This window comes from Drosophila rhopaloa, unplaced genomic scaffold (assembly GCF_018152115.1).
Source record: "Drosophila rhopaloa isolate 14029-0021.01 unplaced genomic scaffold, ASM1815211v1 contig_59, whole genome shotgun sequence".
Lineage (NCBI taxonomy): Eukaryota > Metazoa > Arthropoda > Insecta > Diptera > Drosophilidae > Drosophila > Drosophila rhopaloa.
The window spans coordinates 1-11,321 of record NW_025335155.1 but is presented as its reverse complement, the minus strand read 5'-3'; the positions used below and the strand labels follow the sequence as shown (position 1 = coordinate 11,321).

Here is an 11,321-nt window from a genome sequence, read left to right as displayed (position 1 = left end):
TATTATTGTTCAGTATCACTAGCCGAGTCGATCTAGCCATGTCCGCCTGTCCGTCTGTCTGTCCGTCTGTCTGTCTGTCTGTCCGTATGAACGCTGAGATCTCGGAAACTATAAAAGCTAGAAGATTGGCATTTTGCATGTAGATTCTAGGAGTTCCTTCGCAGCGCAAGTTTATTTCAAAATGGTGCCACGCTCCCTCTGACGCCCACAAGCCACAAGCTGTGGCCACAGTTTTGATGCTATTATGAAAATTTTAATTGATATGTATTTGTTTCGTCAATACCTATCGATTGGCCTAATAAAAGCTTGCCACGCCCACTCTAACGCCCAAAAACACATTAAACGCTTAAGCCTGGCTAGCGCCTACATTTCCGCCTTTCATGGCGCCATCTAACGGATGACTTTGGAACAGCTGGCCAAGGTGCTCAACAGAGTCAACGTTAATTCTCGATAAGGATTTCTATTAAAGGAAATTGCGATGGTTTTCATTTGTCAATACCGAACTATATCCCAAGAACTATGCAAATCAAATCAAGTTAGCCAAATTAGAGGTCTGAGTCAAACAATGGCGTATGTGTGTATGTATGTAAGCATATACATGTAAGACTGTGTAGGCGAAATAGAGAATAATAACAGCAGAATAACAGTAGGAACAGCAGTAGTAGTAGTAACAGCAGGAACAGCAGAACAGCAGAAGAACAGCAGAACAGCAGAAGAACAGGAGATAAACAGGAGGCATTCAGCGGAGACGACAGCAGCAGAACGGAAGCAGAAAAACGAGGCAGAATAAGCAGAATAGAGAAACTACGCAGTTATCTTGTATTTTTCCACCATATACTTATAATCTATACCTAATATTAATAATAAAACCGAGGTGACTTAATAACCCACCTTACATTTGGGGGCTCGTCTTAACGTGGAAATCGCAAGTGAAAAGTGGCGTCGTCCCGAGAAGTCTCAAAAAAGTTTAACTGACGCCGAGAAGTTTGATCGTAAAGGGAATAAGCAGATGAGGGAGAAGCCAATAAAGAAGGAACATTCTAAAATTCCGATTGCGAAAAGGAGACAGCCGTATTACACAAGATCAGTTGCCGCAGCAGAGAAAAAACACAGCATGAGTGAACCCGAAAAAAGTGAGCAGAATCTGGTCGAAGCAGGTGTGGGGCAAAATAACGCAGCTGGAACAACCGAAGTGTCTTCAATCGACGAGAATACAAAAACACTGAAGGAGCTTGTCCAGCTTCTGGCCATGAAGATGGGAGCAGAAGAGCAAATCAGTGGTTGCTCAATAACGGCGGAAAGCTTCGCGAAAATCATTCCGGAGTTTGACGGAGAATCCATGCCGGTCAAGAATTGGTTTGACAATTTCGAGCTAAATGCTGCAGCTTATGGTCTGAACATAAAGCAGATGTATGTACAGGCACGTGCCAAAATGACGAACACAGCAAAATTGTTTTTGGACTCTACTTACGTAAATCAATACACAGAGATGCGTTTGTTGCTGCAGACAGAATTTAGTCGTCAATATGTGTGCAGCGCGGATATTCATGAGCAGCTCCATGATCGCAAGAAACGTAAGCAGGAATCGTTTCACGAGTACCTTCTGCAGATGAGGAAGATTGCAGCTCTTGGCAGTATAGATGCACGTTCTGTAATCCGCTACATCGTGGACGGTTTAAACTTAAGGAGTGACTTCAAATACACTCTCTACAGTTGCAAGTCCTTTAAAGAGCTGCAGGAGCAGTATGAGGTGTTTGAACGCGTCGGCGAAAAGGGAAATAAGCCGTTTCAGCCGAACGATGGAAAATGGCCGCCGAATCAGAAGAAGCAGCACGAGTTCAACGACAGAAAGAGTCATTGTTTCAATTGTGGATCTGCTGATCACCTCCGCAAGGACTACAAAGTTGCCACGAAATGCTTTAGGTGCAATAAAGAGGGCCACATGTCTAGAGATTGCCCTGGGTTAGCTGCTGGTGTCCAAGTTGTGTGCAGTGCAAGTCGCATGAAGAAGATTACTATCAACGATGTCGAAGTGGAGTGCTTAGTGGATACTGGAGCCGATGTATCTATATTGAAAAATTTTTTATTTAAAAAAAAAAAAAGGATAACTTGGGGGGGGGGGGAGTTTATATTCCCTTGCAGAATACTCTGTAAATTATATTCTCCAAAATTATTCATATGATGCATTCTTAATACTCATAAAAACCCAACTTCCTAACTTTAAAAACACCAAAGTTATGGCATTTCCAATCGTTCAGTTATATTCGGCGATTATCCTTATGAAATTTGGTAGATCGGATTGATTGGCCAAAAAAAAAACCCTATAGAAAATCCCAACTTCCTAACTTAACAAACACCAAAGTTATGGCATTTCCGATTAATCAGTTATCGATGGACCTATGAAATTTGGTAGTTATTTTGATTGGCCAAATATAAGACCCATAGAAAATCCCAACTTCCTAACTTTAAAAACACCAAAGTAATGGCATTTCCGATCAATCAGTTATATGGCAGCTATAGGATATAGTCGCCTCTATAAATTTGGTAGGTCTGATGGTAGACATATGGCCAAAGATAAGAAGAGTGACGCCACATTCAAGTTCGTTGTCGTTAAAACTGAGAGACGAAGACAGACGGACAGACAGACGGACAGACGGACAGACGGACAGACGGACATGGCTATATCAACTCAGGAGGTGATCCTGATCAAGAATATATATACTTTATAGGGTCGGAGATGTCTCCTTCACTGCGTTGCACACTTTTGACCAAAATTATAATACCCTCTGCAAGGGTATAAAAATACCCAATATTATTTTGGAGAGATGTGCTTCGAATCTTCGTGGACTAGGAAAGAAGACCACGTCGTCAGAAGGATACAAGTTTTCTTCCCCGCTGGGGGAGAAAGCTTGTGAGAAACCAAACCAGATGAGTATTTATAATATAATTAATACAAATGATGAAATCGATGCTCCCCCCCAGTATGCAAAGGAGGTATCGATGCTAATTAGGAACTACAAGGCGGTGGATGCAGTAGCAGAGGTTCCAGTCAAGCTACGAATTGTTCCGGATGGCGAGATCGTTCCATTTCGTCAGTCACCGAGTCGATTCGCAATTGCCGAAGAGAAGGATGTCGAAAAGCAGATCGACGAATGGTTAACTGCTGGAATTATACGCCCATCTACATCAAACTTTGCCAGCCGTCTGGTGCTGGTAAACAAAAAAGAATGGCACACGCCGTATCTGCGTTGATTTCCGTAAGCTGAACTCGATGGTGTTGAGAGACTGCTTTCCCGTCCCTGTAATCGACGACGTGCTCGAAAAGCTGCAGAAAACGAGATATTTTACGGTGATGGATTTGGAGAACGGTTTCTTTCACGTTGCCATTGAGGAGGAAAGCAAGAAATTCACTGCATTCATTACCAAATCCGGACTGTACGAATTCAATAGAACGCCATTTGGATTTCGGAACTCGCCAGCGGTGTTTATTCGCTATGTAAACCATGTGTTTCAGGAGCTGATGAACAAAAATATCCTCGATTTGTACACGGATGATATAATAATTCACGCCGAAACTGCAGAGCAATGCTTGGAAAAGATGGCACTCGTTTTCAAAAGAGCAGGAGCGTTTGGCCTGAAGATCAAGTGGCGAAAATGTCACTTCTTGCTAAGGAAGATTTACTTCTTGGGCCACAATATTGAAGACGGAAACCTGTGGCCTGGACAAGAAAAAACTGCGGCGGTTAGCAAGTTTTCGGTGCCGAGGAATGTCAGAGCAGTTCAAGCTTTTCTGGGGCTGACTGGGTTTTTTAGAAAATTTGTTCTGAATTACTCGCAGATTGCACGCCCGTTGACTGACCTGCTGCGAAAAGAGGTCCATTTTGAAATGGCTGAGCCTCAGATGAATGCGTTCCAGAGTCTGAAGGATGCCTTGACTAAGGAACACGTTTTGAAATTGTATATCAGAGGGGCCAAAACTGAGTTACATACGGATGCATCAAAAGACGGATTTGCCGCGGTATTAATGCAGTGGTTCGATGGCAGACTCCACCCAATCCAGTATTGGAGCAAGAAGACAACAGAAGCTGAGTCTCGCCAGCACAGTTACATCTTGGAAGCAAAAGCCGTGTATCTGGCGGTAAAGAAATTCAGACATTATCTGCTGGGATCGCCGTTTAAGTTGATAACAGATTGCTCGGCTTTCAAGCAAACTTTACAGAAGACAGATGTACCAAGAGCAGTCACGCAGTGGATTGTTTATCTGCAAGATTTCGAGTTTGCAGTGGAACATCGCCCTGGAGAACGATTAAAGCATGTTGACTGTCTCAGTCACTATCCCGACCGCGTTATGCTTGTGTCGTTGGAGATCACTGCGCGCATCAAAAAAGCTCAAGGAAAAGATGAGATGCTGAAGGCAATTACGGCAATTTTAGCCAGCTGTCCATATGAGGGGTACAAGATGAAAGCGGGACTGGTCTATAAGGAGGTGAACGGCAATGATCTTCTCGTAATCCCGAAAGCGATGGAAAAAGAAGTTATTGTTGACGCCCACAGTGCGGGTCATTTTGCGCTACAAAAAACAGTTCATGCTGTGCAACAATCCTATTGGATTCCTCATTTGGAGCAAAAAGTTCAGCAGGTTGTGAACAACTGTGTAAGATGCATCATTTACAACAAGAAGCTTGGCAAGAAAGAAGGATTTTTAAACTGCATCGATAAAGGTGATCAGCCTCTTCATACGCTGCACGTTGATCATCTGGGCCCCATGGATGCCACTGGGAAGCAATATAAGTACATATTTGCGATGGTGGATTCATTTTCGAAGTTTATATGGCTTTTCCCTACAAAGACTACCAGCTGCGAGGAAACGCTGAAGAAAATAGAGATGTGGACTGATATTTTTGGCAACCCAGTGCGGATGGTTTCGGACAGAGGCTCCGCTTTTACTGCCAACTTGTTTGCAGAGCACATGGAGAAAAACAGTATCGAGCACGTGTGGAGCACAACCGGAGTTCCCCGTGGAAATGGTCAAATCGAGAGGGTAAATCGCACGATCTTGTCAATCATTTCTAAGATTTCGGCGGATGATCCAGCCAAGTGGTTTAAGGCAGTACCAGAGGTGCAGAGAGCTGTTAATTCCCACTTACACGCTTCAACGAAAAAGTCACGGTTTGAGATAATGTTTGGCGTGAAGATGAACAATAAGCCAACTGATCGTATTATTCAGCTTTTAGAGGAAGAGATGTATTTAAGCTTTGACGAGCAACGGCAGCAACTTAGAGTAGATGCAAAGATTGAGATTCAACGTGCACAGGAGTCATACAAGAAGCACTTTGACCAAAAGCGGAAACCGGAGGTCAACTATCAAGTTGGAGATTTAGTCGCTATACGCCGGACACAGTTTGTTGCAGGAAAAAAGCTCGCTGGAGAATATTTGGGACCGTATGAAATAACAAGAGTCAAGAGAAATGGCAGATATGAGGTTCGGAAGGCAGCGGATGTAGAAGGTCCATCTAACACTTCCACCAGCTGTGATCACATGAAGTTGTGGCGTTACGTGAAGGACAATGAGGATGCTTGGTCATCCGGGACAGATGAGTAATCAGGAATGGCCGAATGTAAGAACTGTGTACAGGGCGAAATAGAGAATAATAACAGCAGAATAACAGTAGGAACAGCAGTAGTAGTAGTAACAGCAGGAACAGCAGAACAGCAGAAGAACAGCAGAACAGCAGCAGAACAGCAGAAGAACAGGAGATTAACAGGAGGCATTCAGCGGAGACGACAGCAGCAGAACGGACGCAGAAAAACGAGGCAGAATAAGCAGAATAGAGAAACTACGCAGTTATCTTGTATTTTTCCACCATATACTTATAATCTATACCTAATATTAATAATAAAACCGAGGTGACTTAATAACCCACCTTACATACATATGTATGTATTTACATTGTACACAGTTGCAATTGCATATTTATATTAAGTTGTTTAGCTGAGTAACGGGTATCTAATAGTCGAGGCACTTGACTATAGCGTTCTCTCTTGTTAGTAATGTAGAAGTTTGCTTCCTTTCTTGTTGAAATATACATTTGGACAAGCATAAATATCTCTTTGTCAATTTTTGCTTTAAATAACAATTTTTAAATTTGTAGTAAAATTGTATTATTTTATGCAAAAAATGACTTTTAAGCAAAAAATATTACAACAAATATACAATTTCCTTTTTCTTCGTGAGAGGCTTAAACGGAACTTATGGGAACACAGAATAAGGAATTATGAAAGACTATTTAAAAATTATTTCCGTGATCTGCTTTTATTTGTATTTATAAAGTGCACTATTAAGTGCTGGTTTAATGCGGTTCTACTTAAAAACAAAGTATTTTTAATTATTTTGTGTAGTTGATCTTCCGAAAATAGATACATTTATTATTTAATTTAATGTATAATCATTTGATTGCTTCAACCTATTATTCTTAAGAACTTTAATCTTAATTTTTAAACTTTTTTCTTTTATTTATAATGCTTCTTGACATGTGGGGATCGTGGTGTTGGATGACCCGAAAGTAAAGGTGCGCGAGATATCATATGCCTCAAGGACTATTACTGAGCCCATACGCCATAAAATGTTGCAAAATAGGTGGAATATAAGTCGATCTGAAGGGGCAAAAAGGAGTAAAATTATATTGGAGTAAGTGATAGTTGATTCGATTGTTGTATGGGACCTATATCATATAGTCATCATATCGACATATAAACTACTTGGAATAGAAAAAAGACTTTTGGAAAAGTTTTATCCAGAAAACATAAGAACTGTGAGACTAGTTTGCTTAGAAACGGAGGAACAGTCCGACAGACGAACAGGCGGACCTGGCTAGATCGACTCTCATGATCAAGGATTATATACTTTATAGGATAAGAAATTTATATTTTACGGATCCAATATTTTTTAAATGTTGTCCACTGACAAAAACTAAAACAAAAAATTTAAATAGCCCCGAGTCAAAACCCAATAAGAAAGGACAAACTCATCCTTCACTAAGTTAAATGTTTGGGTTTGTCTTGCAAACAATAGTAGCAGTGAATGTCACAAAAGTTAAGTATTAAGAAAAGGAGGTAACAACATTTAAAACGCTAATAAAGTTGTCAGTTTTTCAACAACCGAAAATTCATTAGAACAAATGCTCGTATTTCAATTTTAAGGTTAATTTTGAAATGGTAAAGAAAAATTTAAGGTAAAGAAAAAAATTAACATGAAAAGCTGTGCAAACATTGCTGAATGTCAAGTGTAATAATGAGGTAGTTCGATTAATTAACACTGCGCAGATAGCTCGGCTATAAAAGCCATCGCACTTACCCAGCTTAACCAAATCACCATGCGCCTCTCGATCGTATTCGGTCTCGCCATCCTCGGCTGCCTCCTCTTCATCCAGGAGGGCAGTGGAGACTCCACAAGCACCACGGAGGCGGCCACAACCACGACCACTTCCACTGCCACCACCACTACGGATTCGTCTGCCACCACCACCACCACCGCCGCCTCCTCCACCACCACCACCGCGTCCTCCTCTTCGTCCTCCTCCTCGGCGGCGGCCAGGAGGCGCAGGCGTGCTCGCCGCCGTCGACTGGCCCGCGAGCGCCAGCGCCGCGAGCGCAGGAGGCAGCGCAGGAATGAGAGGCTGCGCCTGCAACTGGAGAACCAGCGCCGCCTGATCAAGCAGCTGCGCGGATAGGTGAAGCGGATGCAGGACGCTTGGGAAACGCCTTTCAGAGCTGCGAACCACCGTCCAATTAAAGAAATTGAAAATATTTGAACTGTTTGTTTCTTGGTTATATCAAGGGCTTTTCTAGCAACGTATCAGATCCCAAAATAAACGGCATTAATTTAAGTTGTATTGTATGGTTGGTTACGTATGGTTGGCATAGTATCAGTAATCAAAAATTAAATTATAAGCTCGATCTTTAAAAAAATGTCTTTTCTACAACCAACTCATAAATTGTTTCTGAAACAATATATTATCAATTACATACTTAAAAATCCAAATCTCTATGTCCCAGACATTATTTTTGCGGGGTTTCAAATCACCTATACTTTGAAACAATTTCACTGCTTTTTTAATTACAATAAAAATAGATTTATAACAATAATATATTTAGGTACAGAAAATCAGGAACGAAAGTTCTGAGAAGTTACACAACAGGTTTTATCCTAGTCGCTGTTTACCTTTTAGCCTTTAAGCCTTTGTTTAACAAAAGACAATCAAATTTTATTTATCGATGAAAAGAAATTGATTTAACTTGAATTAACCATACTAAAATTTAGTTGTATTTTTGTGGAAATAATAGACCCGTTTATAAATAAATCCAGAGCCTTAAGGAGGGAGACTGCTTTAGACGCTTCAAAAAATCTATTTTCTTGAACAAATGTCTACCCAAACTATCCAAGAATGTGTCCCTAAAATTTCAGAAACAAATTCAAAATATTGTTAAAGTTACAGGAGAAATAGTGAGCAAGCGCTACGATTTTTTACCTACGATTTTTTATTTACAGAAACTTACTATTGAAGAAGCTGTACAATTAAAAATATAAAATTTTTTGGGTTTTTTTTCTGATGGAAATTGCGACCTGGATCTTTCCCGCCGCACGACTCATGCATACTCGAGGCGCCTCGACGAAATGTAACAGGCATAATATGACACAAATTTTAATGAAAAAATTTAAGATGAATGTTGAAATATATAACAATAAAACCAAAAAGTTTCGTTGAAGTCGAATATTTATTTTCTCGGAAAAATGATTTTTTAAGCTTCTTAAGCACGTATCGCCCAAATATTTTTGGGATACCGATGGTTTTTTAGGTTTGGTTTGAATTATGGGATTGCCCTTACAAGCCCGACAGCATTAAAGATCATGCTAAAGCTATTGTCGAGATCGATAAGCTGTGCAAACATTTCCAATTGTTGAGCACCAGCCCGGTATTTGCTGATTACAAGGTTTGTTCTTGTAGGTTCTGTCTCAGATTCCGTATAAAAGCCCGCCCAGCTTTCGAGATCAGACATATCACAATGCGCTTCCTATTCGCACTTGTCCTCGGCGTGCTCTTGTGCCTTCTCCTGGCTCAGGAGGGCAGTGGAACCAGCACAACCACGGAGGCGACCACAGCCACCTCCTCCACTGCCACCACCACCACCACCACCGATTCGTCGGCAACCACCACCACCACCGCCGCCTCCTCGGACTCAACCACCGCGTCCTCCTCCTCGTCCTCCTCCTCGGCGGAGGCCAGGAGGCGCAGACGTGCCCGCCGCCGCCGTCTGGCTCGCGAGCGTCGTCGTCGCCAGGAGCGGAGGCAGCGCCAGGAGGAGAGGAGGCGCAGGATGGAGCAGCTTCTCAAGAGGCAGCGGCGCCTGATCAACCAGCTTCGAGGGTAAGGAGGAAATGGGGGGCATTCATAATTATTGTCGCGGACAGCCCTTTTGTGGAAATACAAATACTGCATTAACTAATCAAATGATTATCGTGATTCCATTAATACATGCTTTGGGAATGGGTGGTCTGTGCGAAGGACTAGCTGCTCTGTGGGGCATTTTTTCAGGGCATTAAAGACATCGGCGTGCCCTCGCACATCTACAGATTCAATCAGTCAGGCGTGTTTCGGGAAATGCGCACATTTCTGAGGCAGCAGACAATTGGCCCTATCCCCGGAGTTTATTATGCCAGAGATTGAGCGCTTAAAAATGCTTTTCTTGTAGCCAAGCTCAGCAGCTCAGTCAGCTAGACGGGAATCAAATCAAATAAAATATTCATTTTGATCTTTGAACTGTGCATAAATGTGCGGCTGCCTGTCGATGGGACGGGGCGACCTCAGCCCAGATACCAGATACCTAAATCTATTGGATGCGAATAAAAATTGTGATGCATGTATGTACATATAAAATATGCGGTTTGGCGGCGTCACGTCATCATCTTCCTTGAACCTTCATAAAGCCAGCGATAGCAAAGAATAAAATGGGGAGACGATACTGTTTGGCCTTCTTTTTGGGGATAGGGTAGAGGGAGACTCTCGATTTGCATAGCTGCTGGCACTCCAAATTGATTCAGGCTTGGGGTTAAGGGGCATAAAAGTGAGCTTAAAGCGACTTAAATCGAATTTTTTAAATTTTAAAAGATTAAAAGTTTGGAAATTTGTTGACCACTTTTGTTCACCAATTAGTTTTTTTTCCCACCTTTTGTTTAGAAAAAAGGGAATCTTCGAAAACTTTATAAAAAATAAAAGTTGACTTTTTTCTTTTTTTTTTTTGGAATCACTAGAGAATTATTTTCCCACGGTTTAGAATTTATAAAAAACAAAAAACTTTTGAACTTTTAAGTCGTTTAAGCACTCCTTAAAAATCGTTATTTCAGAAAAATATAAAAAGGCCCATGATTGCCACCAGAAAAAAATCGCTTGCCCACATCTTAAAAAAAGATAGTTATACCCGTTACTCGTAGAGTAAAAGGGTATATTGTATTCGTGCAAAAGTATGTAACAGCTAGAAGGAAGCGTTTCCGACCCTATAAAGTATATATATTCTTGATCAGGGTCACTAGCTGAATCGATATAGCCATGTCCGTCTGTCCGTCTGTCTGTCCGTCCGTATGAACGCTGAGATCTCGGAAACTATAAAAGCTAGAGGATTGGCATTTTGCATGCAGATTCTAGGAGTTCCTACGCAGCGCAAGTTTGTTTCAAAAAGGTGCCACGCCCCTTTTAACGCCCACAATCGCTTATATACGATTTTAAAAATTTAAATATTTCGGAAAAGTAAAAATGCAGTTTTATTGTGTTTATCAATACCTATCGAAATGTAGAAGAAATGTTTCAAATTGGACCATTCGTTAAAAAGTTATGCGTGATCAAAGTTTCTATCTCCATCTCCCTCGCACTCCCTTTACCTGAGTAACGGGTATCTGATAGTCGGGGCACCCGACTACAGCGTTCTCTCTTGTTTTATCGAAAAAAACTTTCAATACCTCATTAAAATTGAATTTAAAAAAACAAACCAATGCCTTAAAAATCGTAATTTATAAAAAATAAAAAATGCCCATGTTTGCCCACCTTTTATAAAGGAATAATTAAAAAAAAATGTTTGCCCTTAAATATAGTTCAATTTAACAAAAAACGTTAACCCACCTTAAAAATATTATTTTTTAATAATAATCGTTATTTCAAAAAATTGAAAAGAACCATTTTTAGAAGGTGGGCTGACGTTTTTTGATGAAATTAACTATTTTTAAGATGTGGGCAACCGTTTTTTTAAATTATTAGCAACCATGAGAATTT

The 11,321-nt window shown here is 41.0% G+C and overlaps 2 protein-coding genes across 2 annotated transcripts; both read left to right on the top strand.

The window, feature by feature from the left end:
* The first annotated feature begins 7,346 nt into the window (after positions 1-7,346).
* Positions 7,347-8,041, top strand: LOC123038098 (protein new-glue 1-like). The gene has a single exon (XM_044461735.1). The coding sequence runs from the start codon at positions 7,374-7,376 to the stop codon at positions 7,728-7,730; it is 357 nt and encodes a 118-aa protein (XP_044317670.1). The 5' UTR covers positions 7,347-7,373; the 3' UTR covers positions 7,731-8,041.
* A 1,022-nt stretch (positions 8,042-9,063) lies between these two features.
* On the top strand, positions 9,064-9,496 carry LOC108038864 (protein new-glue 2-like). The gene has a single exon (XM_017115727.2). It carries the CDS (start codon positions 9,064-9,066, stop codon positions 9,427-9,429), a length of 366 nt encoding a protein of 121 aa, XP_016971216.2. The 3' UTR covers positions 9,430-9,496.
* Positions 9,497-11,321: the final 1,825 nt, after the last annotated feature.

Coding starts and splice junctions, on each gene's coding strand:
- LOC123038098 (XM_044461735.1), top strand. CDS start 7,374: ATGCGCCTCTCGATCGTATTCGGTCTCGCCATCCTCGGCTGCCTCCTC.
- LOC108038864 (XM_017115727.2), top strand. CDS start 9,064: ATGCGCTTCCTATTCGCACTTGTCCTCGGCGTGCTCTTGTGCCTTCTC.